The sequence below is a fragment of the Empidonax traillii genome, unplaced genomic scaffold (genome assembly GCF_003031625.1).
Source record: "Empidonax traillii isolate 1590-97213 ecotype Southwest subspecies unplaced genomic scaffold, ASM303162v1 scaffold146:size911690, whole genome shotgun sequence".
Lineage (NCBI taxonomy): Eukaryota > Metazoa > Chordata > Aves > Passeriformes > Tyrannidae > Empidonax > Empidonax traillii.
In genome coordinates this window covers 64754-84741 of record NW_020955339.1, presented here as the reverse complement: position 1 = coordinate 84741, position 19988 = coordinate 64754, and the positions used below count along the sequence as shown (strand labels likewise).

General features: G+C 48.6%; 2 protein-coding genes across 3 annotated transcripts in view; one reads left to right on the top strand and one right to left on the bottom strand.

The window, feature by feature from the left end:
• Positions 1-1424: 1424 nt before the first annotated feature.
• On the top strand, positions 1425-6316 carry FAM181B (family with sequence similarity 181 member B). The gene has a single exon (XM_027884475.1). The coding sequence runs from the start codon at positions 1469-1471 to the stop codon at positions 2510-2512; it is 1044 nt and encodes a 347-aa protein (XP_027740276.1). The 5' UTR covers positions 1425-1468; the 3' UTR covers positions 2513-6316.
• Positions 6317-14529: 8213 nt separating this feature from the next.
• Positions 14530-19988, bottom strand: part of ME3 (malic enzyme 3) — a 51901-nt gene continuing 46442 nt past the window's right edge. Inside the window, exons 7-13 of one of the 2 annotated variants that reach the window (XM_027884469.1) lie at positions 19615-19712; positions 18318-18431; positions 17572-17677; positions 16850-16992; positions 16135-16308; positions 15608-15706; positions 14530-14813 (exon numbers count right to left, since the gene is read on the bottom strand). In XM_027884469.1, the coding sequence (XP_027740270.1) occupies positions 14652-14813; positions 15608-15706; positions 16135-16308; positions 16850-16992; positions 17572-17677; positions 18318-18431; positions 19615-19712 (896 nt within the window). In that variant the 3' untranslated portion in view covers positions 14530-14651. The remainder of the gene's footprint in view (positions 14814-15607; positions 15707-16134; positions 16309-16849; positions 16993-17571; positions 17678-18317; positions 18432-19614; positions 19713-19988) is intronic. The other variant, XM_027884470.1, reaches the window with a different exon arrangement.

Sequence of the window (19988 nt, the reverse complement as noted above, 5' to 3'; positions counted from 1 at the left end):
TGCCTACCAGGGTTTTTTTTTCTTCAATTACACAGTTGTACTCAGAGCAACTCCCCAGATAAGTGACTCTGGGAGGGTCCAGTTATTTTGCAAAGGTTTTGCAAAGGACACCTGGTCCAGATCTGCTGGCACCAGAGCCAAGGCCATACCTGGGACTGGGAGGCTCTGCCTGCCACTGGGACCCTGCTGAGACCTGCTGAGATTCTGGTGAGAGATCAAGAAAATCGGCATTTTTGTTTTGTAGATGATCTTGAGCCTTTTTTTCCTCTCACGACATATGTGGTTTCTCTTCTTTTCTTGCAATACTTTTTTTTTTTTTGCAATACTTGCTTTTCATTCAACAAGTGTTTGAAACCACAGTGAGGTGAATTTAGCTGATTTTTCCATTTTACCACTAAATACAGTCCCAGGAGCCTGTTTCCCTTCTCTTCTGCATAGTTTTCCTTTCTGCTTTTTTCCTTCCTATACAAAACTGCTGCATGAATTGATGCAGATCATAAACATTCACTTTATTTCATTCACAACCAGATACGGATTTTCATTCAAATTTGGATGAAAAAAATCACTGAAAATATGTCTGGGGCTGGATTGAGGGTTGTTCTGCATCAGTGGAAGAGTTTTCTGAAGGAAAATAGAAAAAAATACCTTTCCCCCCACAAAAAAAGGACAATTTTTCTACCTTCCACGTGAAAGTGTTATATTGCTGCCTCCCTAAATCCATGCAAGACCATAAGCAACCTGGTCTAGTGGAAGGTGCCCCTACCCACTGTAGGGGTGTTGGACTAAGATGATCTTTAAAGTCCCTTTCAAAACAAACAATTCCAGTATTCTCTGATTTCAACTGAATGCACCTCAGTAATTTGAAATCTCTACTGGATCACAGCACTGGATTTTCTCAGGACTTGCCTAGGAACACACTATATTCTGTGTAACGTGCATACCAATAAGCTTGGAAAAAACCACCCTGTACATAGTAATTTTGGTTTGTGCATACTGGCGGCCGTCAGAGCAAGAGCATGTCCCCATGCCAGAGCGCCCAGTGCCCTGCAGGTGACCCAGCACCACTGGTCCTGACGCCAGGTGAGGAACACGTTTTCTGCCGGCTGAGCAGCTGCAGGAGTGGGGACAAGACTGATGGGGTCTGGGGGATGCTGTGCACCTGCTCCGGGGTGACTGTACGTGTCTGCTCAGGGGACGCCCGTGTACCTGACCCAGGGGGTGTGTGACTCCGTCCCCGGAGTGATGCTCGTCCCGCCCCGCCGCGGCCGCGGGGGTCGGTGGGTGGGTGGGTCGGTGGGTGCAGCCGGCCCAGCCCCCGGGCACCCAGCGGGGGAGGGACGGGCCAGCCCAGCTCTGATCCCTCCTCCTCCTTCCCCGCCTGCCGCCTTTTCCTCGCTGCCGCCGCCGCTATCGCCCGTCGCAGCCCGGAGCCCGTCGGAGCTCGGGGCGGCGGCGTTCGCCGCCGGCCATGGCCGCGCCTGCCGCGCTGCTCAGCCCGCACCACCTCCTGTCCTTCTGCTTCCCCGCCGCCGGCGGGCTCCTGGGCTATGCCGACCTGGAGAAGGGCTACGAGGGCGGCGGTGGCGGCGACGCGGGGGACTTTAGAGAAGCCACCCGGGACCTGCTGAGCTTCATCGACTCGGCCTCCAGCAACATCAAGCTGGCGCTGGACCGGCCGGTGAAGTCGCGGCGGAAGGTGAACCACAGGAAGTACCTGCAGAAGCAGATCAAGCGCTGCACCGGCATCATCGCCGCCGCCGCCCCGCCGCCCGCCGCCTGCCCGCCCGCCGCCTGCTCCGCCCGGCCCCCGCCGCGCCGGGAGCCCGCGCAGGCGGCGGGCAGCAGCCTGCAGAGCAAGAGCCTGGCCGCCCTCTTCGGCTCCCTGCAGCGGGGTCGGGGCGCGGCGGGCGGCGCCGAGGCCAGGGCGGGCGGTGGCGGCGGCGGCGAGAAGGCGGCGGGCGGCCCGCGGAAGGTGCCGCTGCGGGACCGCAACCTGCCGCCCTCCTTCTTCACGGAGCCGGCGCTGCCCGCGCCCGCCGCCCGCGGGCCGCCCGCCAAGGAGCCGGAGAAGGGCGGCGGTGGGGCTGCCGAGGCGTCCGAGTTCTTCGAGCTGCTGTGCCCAGAGTACGGCGCGCTGCTGCCCGAGCACGCCGCGCCGCCCGATGCCTTCGGCGGCCGCCTGCCCGCCGAGCTGGGGCTGGAGCACGGGCTGTACGAGCTGCCGCTGCCCGCCGGCCCGCACCCGCTGCTGGGCGGGCTGCTGTACCCCGAGCCGCCCTGGAGCCCGGCCGCGCCCTGCAGCCCGCCCAGGAAGGCGCCGCCCGAGCCGCTGCGCCCGCTGTACCCCGGCGGCCCGGAGCCGGTGCCCGGCGGCGGCGGCAGCACCGAGGAGCCGGGTGGGCACCTGCCCGCGGGGTTCGCCCCCTTCTTCCCCGAGTGCCCGCTTGCTCCGCCGCAGCCGCCCTACGACTACGGCGCTGGGTACCCCCGCACGGGCTACCCCGGGCTGTAGGGCGGCGGGGCTCGGGGTCCGCCGGGGCGGGGCTGACGGACGCTGGGGCAGCCCGAGGGCCACACGGGGCTCCGCACACCCGAAACCGCGGCCACGGCTCCCGCAGGATCCAGCCTTGTGCGCTGCCTCCTCCTCCTGCGGTTTTGGGGGACGCTGCAAATAAAATGTGAAACTTTGGGTTCCTTCAGGTGTTTTTGTAGCGGCCGGTGCCCCCCTTTTTCGTCCTCCTTCGTAGGGGGCCAGGACTTGGCTGTCTGTAGGCGGACGCGTTGGTGTACCTGTAGGTACCTGGGGACGAGGGCTGCACTCCTCAAAGGCCGTGGTGACCGCTCGTCAGTGATTTCAGTCTAAACCTAAAGCTCACGTCAACATTTGGGGTGCGTTTAACATTTTTCCCGGGCTCGTGTTCATCACAAGTGCTGGCAGGTGTTCAGCTGAGGTCGCAAAGGCAAGAAAATTGAAGTGAAGCAAAATTAAAAATGCTGCTACCAAAACTCAGTGTCCTGAAATTTTAACAACGTCTTGCAGGATCTTGCAAACGGCAGTTTAAAGCGGTACGTGAGTTAATTGATGGCTTAAGTTCGGGACAAAAATTTACTGTAACTACTGCGGCCATGTGATTCCTACAGACTGCTGGATTTCTTCCAGGAATGTGTCAAAGCTCAGAAAGCAATGCGGCTCGGTCTCATTGTGTACAGGAGATTATTTGATAATCATTTAAGTTATGTAAAAGAGTCTATGATAGGTCCTATAAAAATAAAGCTACACAATAGATCCGAGATCTGTGGTTGTTACTGCCGTTGAAACGCTCCGTTCACGGGGCTTTCACCGCGCCTCCATCCTCTGTAATGGTTTCTTGGCAGGAGTTAAGACAGGCAGTGGGTTTTGTCTTTCCTAAATCTTTTGAAATGCCGTATTTTATCCACAGCGACCCGTGCTTGTTTTGCCTTCATTTGTACCGACTGTTTCTGTAACTTAGTAGAAAGAAAGGAGCGAAAATACACTACAAAGGCAAGGGATGAAAATTGTTACAGTTATGAAAACAGATCAAACTTCTCGGAGGTTTCCTATTGAGATGCAAGTTTTCAAAGGCAATCCTGCAGTCTGGCTCCTTGCCAGTCCCAAGTGGATTGTTTGTTTTTGAAACGGGATCCACATACGGATCAGCCTGGGGTTTTACCCTCGGTGGTGACAAATCCTTATGCCTTCTGCCTTTTAAAAGATAATGCGGAAGGTAAAGCAGTTTTTCTTCATTCTTCAACCCAGTTTTAACTTTTCAGGCACTTGGGGTTAAGATGGTGGGAAGTGTGGAGAGGTGAAGGAAAATATTTTGGAAATAAACGGAGGTAATGTTTTTTAGACAATGGTTTAATTTTACTTTTAAACAGCAAAAGCTGTAACTGCTGCTGCCAATTTCCTCCTCAAAAGCTGCCCAAGGTCTCCACAAGCTGTATGCAAAGGAACCACTGTGGATGAAGGTCCACAACACTCCAGCACCCTGATGGTTGAGTGCTGTTCAGGACATGCACTTTTCAAGAAGAGTTTTGCAGTAGTTTATTTCACTAAGCTTCACAAGAGTGTGTATTAGGATAATTGGGCAGCCTGTCCAGCCAAGGTAGCTACAAATTAGGTTAATCCTGCCCTGCTGCTGGTTTTGATGATGGGACAATGTCCTACTCTGTGAGTTTGGTCCTGCCTTCTTCACTTGGGCAAACCTCCCAGTTTGCATTCAGGAGCTGTGTGCTGCCAGCTCCCAGCAGAGCTTGGGCCTAACTGCATTTGAGACTGCCTAGGCAAGACTAGCTAGGGGATTATTTGTTATTTCGCTTGGAGATGTGTTTTTATTTTTGCTTTTTTTGTTTTGTTTTGTTTTGTTTGGGTTTTGTTTGTTTAGCGACTGCTTCACACATGTGAATTTGGAGCACATATTGGCAGCTGCTTGGAGTATTTCAGCTTGATGGTGCTGTGCTAATAATCTTGTTGCCCAGCTTTTCTCACCTGAGCTGTGCACCCAAGATCTGTGCTTTCAGCAGACCAGACAAAGGATGGGGGTGATGATAATGCAGTGGCCACTGCTAAGGAAAGAAACCTTTTTTTCATTTAGGATGTATTTATCTCAAAAGCTCAATATGCAGATATGTATTAACTGGGGAGCTAATCCGGATAGCCTGTCCTGTCAGCTCTCTGGTTTCAGGTGTCTTTCACTGGCTCACAGGTTTCAGTGGGATTTTGTTCAAATAATGTCAAAAAGAGGTCTTCAGGAATAGATTCTGGGATAAACATTGCAAACCTGAATGGTTTGGTTGCCCTCAGGTCTCAACTTTTTTCCCAAGTGGCCATGAAGTGCCATGTATCTGACCTGCCAGTGTTTTTCACTTATTTGGTGTTCTGCTGCCTTATAGGTGGTGCTATGGTGCTCAGAAGCTGAGCATCATCAGCCTTCTTGGCTTAGACCTTGTCTAAAACCAGTGGAGAAGTGGCCCTGTGGTTGTCAGCAGAGCTGGGCTGGTACAAGGCTGGCATGGCAGCCCATTCCCAATGCTGCCAGGTTGGAAGGGTTCTTTGTGGGTTTGCAAGAAGTTGGGGGCAGGATTCAGGAGTCAGCCTGACTGAGCAGCAGTTGCAGATGTTTCTTCAACTTAGCCTCTATCCTGCAACAGTTCCTTAAAGAGGGATGTTCAGTTTATAGGAGCTTGCAGTGAAATAAAAAAAAAAAAGAAATCTAGCCTCAGTGTTCTTCGAAGTATGGCTATATTTCTGCCAGAAGATATATTTGTATTTGAGGAGTACCTGGCATGAGAAGACTAATAAGGATGGAAAGGAGCTGACAACACAGACCAAACAAAAGACTTATGTGTAACTCCTGAGGAGCAGTGGAGCCCCTCTCTGCACTCTGGGGGTGGTGAGGGCACCCGATCAGCCCAGGGATTGCCATCTAGTGAGGCTGCATCTTCGATCTCCTTTGTGCATGTGTGGGCTCTTTTTGTTGGTTGTTTCCCCTAGCTTGAATAGTGCAGGCACTGAAAACATCACCTAACAGTCTCGCTCAGAAACACCCTTAAGAAACTGTTTTCTCTGAAACACTAAAGAGCATCATCTGAAGAATCTGCAAGAATAAAAGCTTTTGTAATTGAGCAAGATATTTTGGGGTTTTTGATGCACTTTTATGAGGAGTCTGTCCAAATGAACTAAAGCTGATTCTTTTTAGCTTTTCAGTCTGAAGTGTGTCCCTTTGAAAGGAAAGGGGCTCTGTTTGGTTGGATCGAGGTCAGACTACCAAACTATTTCACTTTACAAAGCCTGCACTGAGTTCCTCAGATACACTAAACTCCATTTTGCTGCGGGTGTATTTTACATGTATTACCTGATTTTACAGGAGATTTTGATGATAAAGCATACACGGATTAATTTCATGTGTAGTCAAAGTTGATAAAGGGGAATGACAAGAACCCTTCATTCTCTTTTTTAAATGAGGGAATCTTACCTTACCTTAGTGATTTACTGATGAGTAACTAAGGGTTCGCCATGAATAGTGATTAGATTTTCTGACATCTCAGGATTTTCTGACAAACATCTGTGTCTTTCCCAAAGCAACTTCCAGAAAATGTTTTTTAAAAACAGGCTCATTAACTATTTCATGGCCTGAGCTTGGGATTGCTCTAATACAGCCTGACCATTGATGATGAGTCACCTGGGATGAGTTTACATGGTTGATCAAACCGTGTTAGTAAAAAAGATACAGACGTTTATTGTAAACTCTTTTTGTTTTCTGACTTTTAAAATAAACTGCATTTGGCAACAGTGAAAAAACTGAAGGTGATTCTGCAGTTATTGGCAACAGGAGAGAAAAAAAATTGGTGGATCAATTCTGTAGTCATGTGCAAGAAACTTATCTGGGAATGTGACAGTTCAAGCCTACAAACCTCTCTGAAATAAGAGGTGGGAGTGCTTTTAGGATAGCTTTGTGTCAGCTGAAAAGCCTTGTGAACACTTGCTTAAAATCCAGTGGTTTGTAACATATTTACATAAAAGAGTAAAAATACAGTTTATTATAGTGACCCACTCTCCCAGAATCTGTGTGGGTAAAGATTGGCAGAGGATTGCTGAAAGGTGATGCTGTGAATATGGATGGTGAGGGGAGAACTCTTTTCTCTGTTTTATGATATTTTTCAATATCTCACTGTAACCTTGATTATCCCCTCTTGCTGGCAGAGAACTACTTCACCAGTCTGTAGGTTTTTAGCTTTTCATGTTTTTTTGGATCCCCTCCATATGAAAGGTAAATGTACTGTCAAAGCCTTATTTTCCAGGTTGTAGTCCACAGACCCACAATTGTCCAGAGATCACAGACTCAACATCACTGCATTGCTGGCAATGGGAAGTGTTTTTAGTTGCTTGAATTGGCCAGTGTGGGATTTGAGGAATACGCAGCATTTCCCAAATGATCTTTCATCTCTCCTTCTCTGAAACGGAGGAATGACATCTTATTTATACAATCTTTGTCACCCTCCAGAGGCAGCTAAAACTCCACAATTAACCCTGTGCTCTCTCTAGGTATTCCCCAACAATGCTGGGCATATAAAAAAAATGTGGACTGGTCAGTAGTAAGGGAGGGGTGAGAGGATTTAAGCTTTGCAGTAATGGGTTCTGCTGCTTCTGTTAGTGCATGTTTTGTGTGCTAGGATGTCTCCTGGTGGGCATTTTAGACTGCCTCAGCCTTAGCAGCTAATTGTAATTCAGTCTGTAGGTTCTGCAGAACAAATTCTGGCACATCCTGCTGTGCCAGATGAAGAGGTGACTGTCCCCATTTTCTACCCTGCCTCTTTGCCAGGGGTGACATCCCTTAGCTGTGTGCTGAAGGGAACTATACCTGTGCCTCCATTACGCCAACCTACGATCAGCGCCCAAGTGCATCTTCAAGGAAGAGTTAGAGTGAACTGGGGGCTGCATGGCTTAGCCCAGGAATGGCTGGAGCTCAGCTCAGCTGTTTCAGCCACAGCTCAGAGAAGCAAATCTGCTGGAAGACTGGGAGTGAGTTAAACCTAAGTCACTGGGTATAGTAGCATCAGAGACTATTCACAGGGAATACAGACTGCTTTCTGTTGGAAAAGCAGGGCATAATTGTTACTAATTTTACTTTTGTTCAGCTTTATAAAAGATACAGGCCCGCTGCTTCAACCTTCTGTGTATCTCCACAATGGTGAAAACTCAGTGAATGATTTTTTAACTTGATGTTGCCAAGATACTCTTCAAACAAAAGAATCCTGCCTGAGAAGCTGCTGGACCAGGGACGGTGGCACAGGAGAGGCAGTGAGCCAGATTTTGTCTCTTTTTAATTTTCTGAATTGCAGAATGTGATACAGGCTCTTCTACACCACACAGTGAAGGATGAATTTATAGGGACTGATCCCCAGTGACTCATATCAATGATGTAGCAGACATGACCCTTTCTGTCATCCAAACTGCACAGTGAAGAGCTCAAGCCTGTGCTGAGTGTACTCAGGTCTTTACTCTGAGTTCAGTCAGAGATATCTCTCCAGGGTGGCCTTGAGAGCTATCCTGGACCCTCCTGCAGCATGACATCCATATTTCCTTCTCCTCCCCTGTCTCTTTGATGTGTTCAGCTCCTAAGCTAGCTGGAGTGCTTCTTTGGATATTGAGGCTGAGCGCTCTGAAAGGTGCTCGAGGTTCATGGTCAGTCTGTGAGATCCTGGACACTTCAGTGATTTTCCAGAACAATCTGCAGGAGTTACAGATTAAAATAACACTTACTGCTCTGACTGCTGACTGCCTGAATACAACCCGTGTGACTGTGAGCTGAGCTGGACTCTAGCAGATCTCATTTCAATAATACTAGCCAGTGTTACCGTTTTGTGATCAAATCCTCTCCCATTCCAGCAGTCTCTTCCCTGTCACTGGTTTGTCAGCTAGATTTGTTAGGTCTGGAGCAAACAGCAGTGTTACTCTCAATATACAGAAAGCAGATATCAGAGGGGTAAAATTGGGTATGAAGTCTTAATAAAGAGGAAATTCTATCCTTCTACCACCATTTTTCACCAGCAGGTAACTAATAAGGAATAATTTTTTGCATAGAAACGCTTCGCTGTAGAACTGGACTCTAAAGAACAGCGATAATTGCTTCTGTGCGCTCCAATAATTGAATATAAATCAATTACCACCATTTTAGGTATTTGAACAGCTTGGTCTATGAAGAAAACCCTTTCTTTCCTGTTTAACAGCCAGACCTTTAGCTTCTTTGTTTATCCACATATCTGGGACAAATGATTCAAACTCAGTCATTAATTAGTGATTTTATCAAGATTTTCCTTTCAGAATGAAAAGGTCAGTGCACCCTTGAAGTGCCAGCAAAACAAATGTCTCCCATTGGCACATAAAGTCAAGGCTTGTGAGGAAGAAGCCTCAGAACATGACTTAGAGAGTAGAGGCTTAATTTGGCGTTGCTGCCTGTAAGAACATGCCTGATGTGCTAAGTACAAAGGTGATGGCCAGACAGCCTGAATTTTATCCAGAAGTCTGTGATAATCTTTTTATGGCTTAGATGATCTTCATGCCTAGAGCCAGCTGACAGAACATCAAGCACAGGGGTAAAGTAAAAGCCAGGCCAGGGGAGCACGGCCCTGACTTCAATATAATTTACTTTTATTGTAGTGTTCAGAGCCCCTTTGGTTGTCAGAGCTGCATGCTGGCTCCTGGATGCTTCTGGAGATGAGCCAGTGCTACAGCCTGTGGCAACTCCAAGATATGTGTTGTCTGGGCCAGTAGATGAGCCCTGCCAGGGAAGCAGGAACATGTTTTACTACAGAACAAATGCTACCTGACTAATCCAGACCAACTGGGATTATAAATAAGATACAATTTTGTTAAATAAGATGGGAGACATGAGTGATGAGGCAAAGAGAAATGTACAGTTCTTCCTGACAGAGGTAATTCAGATATCAGGCAATTGCCAAATTTAGCATCATGTTTGGATGCCACAATGATCCTTTCTAAACTTGAAATAGGTATTAATATTGCCACATTATTACCTGTATTGATATATTTTTCTTCTATCTATGCTAATTTTATCACTGCTTTAAAATCACCTCATTAAAAAAAAAAAAAAAAACCAAAAACCAAAAAACAAAAACCCCTTAGGAATAGAGACGTCCTGCTGCTGAGAGAAGAACTGGGAGCAGACAGAGAGACCCAAAATGAGCTGCTGGAACTATCCTTGCTTTAAATTAGAAGACAAAACACAGACAGCAGCTAAAAGTCACACAATATTCAACTTGAGTTTTTTTTCCTACACTGATTCACTCTCTTTTACTAGGAAATATGCTTTGTAGGGCAGGCACCCACCAGCTCTGATTCCAGTAAGTATTCCCTCTGCAGAAAATTTTTCTTGTATCAGACTGGACAAGAAAAAAAACATTCACTACCCTTGCTTAAGTCCCGGTAAAATGTGAGCTGCCACCGACAGGAGCTTCTCATCTAGGGAAAAGCTGCGGATAGAAGTCCTCTACAGCCCTCAAGTGGTTCGTTTTGCATCCTACGTGTACTGTGGGAACACATCGCCGCAGGTTTTGGCAAGAAAGCTCCTAGGGCAGGCATAACATTCCCTCTCAGAAAAGGCTCCCAGCCAACTTGCTGTGCTCTCCCCAGCCTCCCCCTCCCTTCCAGCCCCACCAGCGCAGGCAGGATGCGCTGTCTCCTGGCAGCTTCTTCAGCTAAGGGGCAAGCAAAAGCACAGAACATGTTTCAGATGGAGGTGCAAAGCGTCTCCTCAGCCCCTGGAGAAGACAGAGACAGCTGCTCTGACAAGTCACTGACCAGGTCAGTGTGTGCCCACTCCCCCACAGGTCCGTACGGGTGATGTGACAGCAGGGTACCTGAGGGATCAAGTGTGCAGGCTGCCAGTCTGTGGGCTTTGGCTCTCCATGTCTGGCTGCTTCTCGAAGGTAGTGATAGGGAAGAGCCCCTGACTCCTGCTGTCTCCAGGAGCCAAAGGGCCGTGGGCTAAAACTGGTCCAGAGCTGCTGGTCATGGATATCAGGTGGAAGGGGCTGTGCTGCCTGCCCCGGGGGCTGAGGGCAGGCAGAGCCAGGAGTGACAGCTCAAGTGACAGTGTTGCTCTCTGCTGCCTTCTCTCCCTGTGTGGAGCATCTGGGTGGGAAGGCAGCTGGAAAAGAGAAAGGAAGCCCTGCAAGAACACAGACACAAGAGAAGAGCTGTGGAACTCTTGAGGGAGGCTGGAGAGGAGCTGCTGTTCTGTTTAGGGGTCTTCTTCCCATTACCCTTATCACCAGTACCAAAGAGTCAGCACTGCCCTCTAGAGCTGTCCAGCTGTAAGCAGAGGAGTGCATCCCGAGTGTTTCCTAGGGAGAAATCCCATGGCTTAGTGAACAATAGAGTTGCTACCAGCTGGAGGGTTTTGCAATGTATTTATTTGCAGGTGCTGGGAAAGGGTTATCAATCTCCCATCCCATCCCATCCCATCCCATCCCATCCCATCCCATCCCATCCCATCCCATCCCATATCCCAATCCCATCCCATCCCACAGGTTTTTGTATAGGATAAAGCCAGTGTGTGGAGTACCACAATATAACAGTTGCCTGAATAGCCTCTCCTTTTTGCAAGGAAGCCCAGGTGGACCCACCATCCTGCTCCAAGCAGCTTTTTGTCTTGGTTCAGCAGGCTCTCTTCTTCCTGAGCTGCTCACTGACCTGTCCCTGTAGCCTGGTATCATTCCCTGTTTGTTCTCTTGGCCAAGCCCAGGGAAGTCTTGGGGCTTTACGAAAGATAAGACTCATTTTTTCAAGGAAAACCCATTTTTGTGGCAGGCACAGGAGGAGCACCAATGGCAGGACCACTTCCTATACAAGATCACTTTCTCTCTTGCCCTGTCACCCAGCAAAAATCCCCCTTAGGTATCTACCCCAGCATTTTGGACCACCCAGCGGTGTCTCATGGAAGTGGCAAGAGAAGAAGGATGCCCACCCTGGGCGCCTGCCTGTGAACTGTCAGTATTGGCCGATCATTCCCGAGGGAGCAGCGGCAGCTCAGCGCCCCGGATGTGAGAGCAGAGCTGACAGCACAGCTGTCAGGCACCGCGCCCCTGCAGCCCTGCCTTCGGCTGCACAGCCTCTCACCCTGCGGGCAGCACAAGCTGAGGAGAACACTCCTCCAGCTGCGTGTTTGCAGAATGCTGCCAGCATAGGGCTCCTGTGGGATGCCAGAACGGCAGCAAGGGACAGACTTCTGTCTGAGAGGGACACAAGAGAAGTGGAAGAGTACCTCCTATGTATCTGTGTCATTAGCGTTCGTGTTTCATGAAGGAGAAGTGTCTCTAGGCTATTTCCAGGGTCACAGGGAATAGTTTTAGAGGGAGAGGGTCCATGCATGGGAGGCAGTTTCAGATTTCCCCCAAAACAGCTGTGGCCTCTGTCACAGGAGCTGGGGGCTCAGTAACCTTGGACAACTGCATTCCTGTGACATGATGCAGCGCTGCCTGTTCCTGCCTTCCTCAGAACATTGTACTGCACTGTGCTCAACAGACCCTGCTTTTTCTGTTTTACACTGGCAAAAAAAAGCGGGCACTGAATTAACCTGTAAGGACATTGTCCTCGTGTTCTTCCATGGAATTGTGTTTTATTGCAGAATTTGTAAATTCTGCACCCTGGATTCATTGGCCACCTGCTGAAACCTCTCTTCAGTGTGTCCCTCTCCACCAGCACTGCCATGGGTTCTTGGGAAGTGCCCTGAAAGGCCACTGGCACTGACTTCCTCTTGTGGATTTGACTCATCTCCTTCTTGAGGCAGCTGTGCCTTGCCCTTGCACAGAGCCAGGCAGTGCTACTGCGCAGGAGCAGGTGCTCGTGGGGTTGCTCCTGCTGCTGATAAAGAGGGGCTGATGCTGAGGAGAGCAAGTGCTTGACAGAGGGCAGCTTTCTGTCCCAGCAGCCCAAGGCTCACTGCCTTGGTTGGCAATGCGATTCTCTCCTGGGAATGGTTTCACCTGGAGCTGTCTCCTGCAGAGGTCAGGGACAATGGGTTTGGCTGTTTCAGGCAGAAAGAACACCTTTCCCAGATGGCTTATGGCTTTGTGTTTCCCAAGTGAGAATGTTTCCTTCTTCTGTCTTTGGCTGCTGACCATGTCACTGCTGACCCTGTCAGCAGCTTCTCAGCTTCTTGGGCCAGGTTGTACCAGGGCATGCCCACTGGTCAGCAAGGAGCTGCAGGGAGACTTTTTCTAAGGACCAGACTCTGTTCTCTTCTTGTTTCCAGAACTTGGGTCTATGTAGCACCTGGGGGAGCTGCTGGGAAAGGGCCTTTTCAGACTTCTGTGCAGATGGAAGAAAAAGAAGGGAGAAGCAAGAACAGACTAAGAGTCTAACACAACAATTAATGTGAGTGCTGGCTCCTGGGAGTGCCCGTGTGTGCAGGTTTTGGTTTACCTATTAATCTACCTTTTATTTCAGCCCAGTGGTTTTCTTACTTTTACACTTTTGACTCTCTCCTTGCCACTGCCAGGGAGTGATGGAGCTGTTTTTACGGTACTTACCTGGCTACAGTCGTTAACCAAATACAGATGGTTACAGTGATCTGGGCTGAGCTCATTACGTGGAGACATGCTCTGGGGATCACTCCATGTACGTTTGAGTTTTCCTTTTTATTTTCACTCTTGCCTAATATTTGAGATGCCAAGCCCACAAGCTGAACATGGAGAAGGGTCAAACCTTTAGCTGAGCAATGGGGAGATGCATGGGAAGGAGAAGAGGGGAGGAACTAAGGAGAAGTGGTGTAGGCATCTTTCTAAAACAAAATAAATTGTCACCCTGCTACCTCCCTTCTCAAAACCAGAGCTCTTTTCAGAAGCCATGAAAAAGACAAGGAAACCTCAGCTTTAAGGTCTCTTGCTCAGGAAATGTGAGTATTTGTCAGTGTCTTTCCCTGAACCTGAAACTTGACAGTCCTGTCTTTCCTTCCTTAGCCTAGGTGAGAAGTCATGCCTATTGGAGGAGCATGAAAAGTGCTGGCACTACAAGCATACAGATACTGGGGAGACCGTGGCTCATCATCAAAGGGATGAGGTGCATTTCCTGGTACTAAAAAGCCACTTAAACATACTAAATAGAATCTGTGGTAACCAGCCTCAGCCCTGCTCTGTGTGAGCAGGGACAATGGGGAAGGGAAGAGCTGCCAGCAATCCCTCTGTTCTTTCCCAGTTATGGTCAGGAGCACCGTCATTCCACTGTGATAGTATTCAGTGGGGCATAAAAATTTTGCAGGGTGGGGGAGGCCTCCCTGGAACTCTGTGACACAGAGAGACTCTGAGGAGGGCCCTTGGCTAGTTGCAGTGCTCCCTTAGCAGTGCCCAGCAGGAGATGCACCGATAATGTGATGGCTGTATGTGGGTTTGGGGATAGCTCAGCTATCTCCTGCGGGTCCCTTAGCTCCTGTTCCCTTGCAGAACCACCTGACTTGCAAAGGGGAGGGAGTCTGTTGTCCCCATAGGGTTGAGGGAGGTTTTGGGGTTTGTTTCCATGGTGGGTGGTGGACGACAGTGCCAAGCTGTTTGACCCATGGACTAGCTTAAATTGATTGAAACTCCCCAAACATCAGAGACTTTGGAAGCAGAATAGGGTAGTGCTGCCCAAGTGTGCAGCTCTCCCAGGGAAATGCACACACTTCCTATCACATCCAGAGAGCCATAGACAAAGTGTGGCTGTCGAGTGGGAGGGATGACCATGCATGCAGCTGCCACTTACAGAAGTGGGGGTTCGAACTTTTTGTGGGCATTTCCACTAGGAATGGGACTCTATGTCTCTGAGGTGGCTCAGGTAGCTTATCCCAAGGCAGCTGAGCTGAGAACAGGCAGTATGTTAAGTAATCAGCAATATGCAGTGCTGACTGACTGGGATGGGCTACAGCTCTCTCCTTGGAGTACCCACTGTCCACCTCAGAATCTGTTTTATTCCCTACTGACATGTTCCCATAGAGAAAAAGCAGCAGCAAATAAAAAACTACTTGGATTCATTTACTTTTACCATTCTGCAAGCCTGGAGGTGCATTTATATCAGCAATGACATGAGCCATGGGATCTGATGGCAAAAATGAGAAAACAGTTCTTGCAAAACCTTATATATTTTGTGTTTCCATGGCTTCAGGGGGCCACCTATAATCATCAAGAAGAAATGAATCATAATCAGGAGTGTAAATGAACTGTTTCACAAAGGCTTCCTTGTCTGCTGGCTCAGGGTACCAAGAAGCGAGGTTGTGCTTGTAGGCCCAGTCAACAATCTGCAAAAAGATAAGCAAAGTGAACTGGTAAAACAACACTGGCATGTTACAAAGTTGAAACCAACTGCAGTTTGGCCCTGGCTGTATTTTCCCTCTTCCCTTCTCTCAGAATTGTGCCCTTTTTTGCAATACTCTGAGTCAGCTGCACTTATTGCCTTCAGTGAGGGAATGGAAGCTGCCTGCAACTACTGGCTGGTAAGAAATGCACATCCCAGCCCTGGCAAAATGTTTGGGGCGTGCAATTGAAGGGGAGCAGCCCTCTAACCACCTCTGCTTTGCACTCTTAAGATCCTCAGCTATGCTGTGCATCCATCAGTAATCTTAGCAGGATTCTCCGTGGGTGTCACTGAATGGGAATTACAAATTTGATGTAAACAGGGCACCAAATCCATAATTAGAAACAATCCCAGATCTGAAATAGTATTTAGTTACTTAGGTCCCTATTACATAGATGAGGAAAGGTTTAAAATAGCAAGTTGGAATAAAATCTTCTGGGCAACTTGTGCCATGTTTGAATATGACTCTAAACCTCACTTTTGGAAGTGCTGAGTACTCACAGCTTCAAGCAATAAAGCAAAGCTGTGTGAGCTGAGGCACCCAAAATGAGAATGTATTTTTTACATTTGGGCTTTAATGATGGAAGAAATTAGAGCAGCAATTCTGGCTAGAACAATTCCTGAGAATCATTGCTCTAGGCTTTAGAATAAGTTAAAAAACCACAAAACAAAAATGATGCCAGGGCAATTCTTGCCCTCCCTACCAAGGAAAGTGGAAATAACAGTGGAAATACTCACTTTCACAGCAATTTTGCGAGACACATCTCTGATGCTGTCCAAGGGGGGATAGAGTCTTCCTTCTGCAAGATTCTGCTCTGTCACCTCAGCAGCAATAGCCTAGAAAGAAGAGCAAGCTAGTTTAAGAGATGGTCTCAAGCACATCCCTAGCATTACATGGTATGTGGCTGAAACCTCAGCAGCATCAGAGCTGGGACTATTTCTGAGTGGGAACTTGTGAACTGTTTAAAATACATGTGTGTACTCATTTCATTACAGACTTCAAAGTGGAGCCAGAATGGTGGAGGTGCTGTGCTAAGACAGCAGTTGTAGAGAAGGAGGAGAATCCTGTCATGGCTCTTGTATCTCTGTAGGTGCAGTGGAAACTTGAGCTTTCCCTGAGCTGGAAAAAGGGTGCAGCTTTTTGCTGAGGCTGTGCCATTTCCACTCCATTCCTTGCCCTGGGCCAGGTTCTTGAAAACACCTGGTAGGTGCATATGCCTCTTATTATCTTTTCTTAAAATATTAGTTAAACGCCAGTTGCAAACCTCTGCTGTCATGAGGAAGATATCGTCAGAGATATGCCGGACTCCACAGGCAATGACTCCCAGTGCCACTCCTGGAAAGACGTAAGCGTTGTTTCCCTGGCCAGGGACGAAGGTCTTTCCATTGGGCAGGGTTACCTTTGGGAATGGACTCCCACTTGCAAATATTCCCCGGCCCTGATCAAAGAGAGAGAGAGAGAGAGAGAGAGAGAGAGAGAGAGATCCAGATTCAGAAGAGAAATCTTAAGAGTTTCTACCTCCTGACTCTCCCTCTCACAGTATGAAAGTTTTTCTTTATGATCAACTTGAAGCTCTCTTATTTCAACTTAGGCACACTGTCACTTGTCTGCCCATCATGTACCACTGTGGTTTTCCTTGGTACAGTCATGGCCACAGTGTATCCAGGGCACCCAGCTTCCCTCAGCTGAAGTCAGTACACAGAATCACAGAATAGTTTGGGTTGGAAGGGACCTCTGGAGATCTCCTAGTCCAATCCCCACCAAAGCAGGATCACCTAGAGCAGGTGACACAGGAACGTGTCCAGGTGGGTTTTGGATGTTTCCAGAGAGAGATATTCCATGACCTCCCTGGACAGATGGTTCCAGTGTTCTGCCGCCCTCAACATAAGGAAGTTCTTCCGAATGTTGAAGTGAAACTTCTTGTGTTTTAGTTTATGGCCATTACTCCTTCTCCTGTCACTGGGCACACCAGAAAGTACCTCGGTGAGGCGGTAGCACTGCTCTGCCGTGCACTCAGCTTTACTTGTGGGGTTGCTCAGGGCAAACACAATGGGCCTCTCATTGAAGGCTGCCATGTCCTTCAACAGCTTCTCAGTGAAAGCTCCTGCAACAGCTGCAGCACCTGAAACAACAAGAGCAGAGTGAGGCGGTGCTTTCTGACTGTCTGACTTCAGTGCATTGGGCTGATCCCACTGGAATGCCTCTACTGGAAAATGAACTGTGGGAGGGAACAGGCTTAATCTCTAGAGATGCAGGTGAAGTTGTTTCTTTCTCATATTATGGTGAGATTAAAAGCCTGTCTCAAAGCCCTCTGCTCCTCTGGACAGAGTTGGTGACAGGGTTTTGTCCAGTCTGACTGCATCACTCCGACTCCCAAAGACCTGCCTGAGATGCCTGTTGTCATCCTTGTCCTGCCCAGCCTGCCAGAGCCATATTTGTTGCTGAGAGCCTCAGATTGTGCCTCTCCTAGCACCTCCCTCTACAGCCCCTTCTGGAAGGGCTCCTACTGCTCCAAAAGAGAGGAAGCCTGTGCCCCAGGGTTGAACGGAAAAGGATGTGAAGAACTCAACTGAAAAAAAAAGGGTGTAAAAGAAGGTAATTTTGTTTTGACTAGAAAAACAAAAGGAGACTCTAGAAGAAAAGACAGAAACTCTCCTAAAGAACTGAATTGACATGAAAAGTTGTATTAAGTGAACTCCACCTATAATTGCTGTAGGCTTCACTTTCTGTACAACCTCTTCCAGTGAGTCCACACTGGGGTGGTCCTGGGCAAACAGTTCTTTCTCATGGTTCAGGTGGCTCCTGCCCTATGAGGAAAAAGGAGGAGTCAAGGTTCGGTCTGTTGGCAAAAGCTGGAGACATAACTTTGTAACTCATCTTCTTCAGCTCATTTCATCTCTCGGCCCTCTACCTAAACCAGATTCCACAGAGCAGGACCTCAGCATCAGCCAGTCAGGCATCGAGGTGTTGGTATAATGTTGGTGTCACATTGCGCTGGTCCCTGCTCCTCTCACCCACCAAATTACACTGTGTGGCTGGCATACACTTGTACATAAAATACAAGTCTCCTCAAGTCTGAGGGGGGACAACTCTGAGGGAACACAGGGAGTGCAAAACACAGCTGGGCTAAGCAGGACACGACGTTGCTTTTCTAATATCCCATATGACGTGCAATACTTCCAGCACTCCTTGACACTGTGGCTAACAGTGTACCACTTTAGATGCCCAGTCCAAAGTGTTGCCTTTAGAGCAACCAGTGCTGCTGGCACACTGTTGTCCCCATGAGACCTAGTCCTTGGAAAGCAGGAACAGCTCTGCTGACACCAGCAAAGCTGCAGCCTTTTTACTCCAGGGCTGAGCAGGGGTCCAAGGTATCTGCCTGCTCTGGCCTCTCTAGCTGGCACGGCATAGCAGGGGAATGGGGCTCAGCTCTGAAGACAAATTCACCTTCACAATCAGTCCCTTGGAGTCCACCATCCAAATTTTTTTGAGGGCATCCTCTCGTGAAATTCCTTCCTTTTCCATGGCCATGAGGATGAGATGAGCTATGCCCATTGCAGCCTGGAACACAGTATATAAACACTTCATTGGGGTATCATCATCTTTTGTGTGGGAAGATTTTAAATGAGAGATGGGTTGGGTCATCCCCCAGCACTGCACAAAGCAGAGAGACTTTCTGCTCCATGGCTGTACAGTGCCATGGCATGGGGCTGATTTTAGCATTGTAGGTGCTGCCATAAATAAAGAAACCTCACAATCATTCAGTAGAGTAGGCTGCAGGTGGAGCTGGAGCAGTGGAGTTGGTACCTTGACAGGTAGAGGCTGTCTCCATCATTTGAACCAGCTGCTGCAGGGGGGGAAAAGGGCAGACACAACAAATGTTGCTGGAGATGCCTATACAGAGGAACTCAAAGCCAAGTGGGAGTCCTGCAACAGGAAAGTCTTTCTCCCATTCCTGCCTGTGAAAGCAGCCCTGGACATGCTGTGTGTGTGTCTGTGGTCCTGCAGCTGTGCCTGGCCCTCCTGCCCCAGTGTGGACTACACCAAGGCAGCAGGGTCTCTGCGCCACAGAGATGGTGACCAGCACAGATGTGTCTGCCAGCAGGGGTAGAGAAAAAGAACAAGCCAGATTTGTTTCACTGTGGGATAGAAAAACAGTAACAGACCTTCCCAAAGTTCTACTGTGGGCAAGAGCTGAGATAGGTCCTGGACCAACACTATTAGTCCACAGACAAGGCTTTAGAGGCTTTTCCCTCCCCCTGTCTCTTTGAGCAAGGTGCCATACAGAATACCTGATGTCTGCCATGGGGCAATATGACTGACTCCAAAAAGCAAGGCTGTGTTCTTACAGTTCTGTGTCTGAGTCCTTTGAAGTCCCCCATTAAAGAAGTTCTGGTTTACCCTAGATACCAACCCTGAGGACTCAAAGCAGCCTCCTTAATATTCTTGTGGCACTCTGGCTCATAAATGACTTCCATAAGGGTAGTCACTGCATGGGCAGCCTCGTAGTATCCAGGGAGTCTGCCCAGGACTCGTGGGCCAAAAAGTCACTGAAAGATGGTTGGTAACCTCCACCTAGCAGCAAGATCCACCTGTGGGGCCCAATCCTGCCCAGCGATAAGGAAACCACTTCTGTGCTTTGTTTTTATGAAGTCAAGCCTTGCGGGAAGTTTCACAGTTCACTCTTCTCTCTCTAAATTTAAAGTTAGATCATATTTATGAACAAGCTTAAAAACATTCCTACCTCTCCAGCTCCCTGGAAAACAAACCTCTGGTCAGAGAGCTTGTTCTTTGTGATCCTTAAGGCTGCAAAGATGCCAGCGACTGCCACAGATGCTGTGCCTGAAAGAGAGAAACACCATGAGATGGACATGCTGGCAAATGGATTCTTTACCCTGCTGATACACTGTTAGAAACACTGTGGTAGAAATCATTTTTAGATTCTGTCACTAAAGGATCAGAGTGCCTTCCCTGTGCTAAAATATTAATATTCAAATTTTCCTGCAAGGCAGAAGAACAAAAATTTCCCTTGATGTAGAGTCAAAGGGACACTGAATCCTAGAATGTCAGAAGAAGTTAAAACCTAACTCCCAAGGGTTTAAGATGCATGTGACCTGT

What these genes read in the sequence shown, in the direction of transcription:
- FAM181B (XM_027884475.1), top strand. Translation starts at nt 1,469, where the DNA reads ATGGCCGCGCCTGCCGCGCTGCTCAGCCCGCACCACCTCCTGTCCTTC.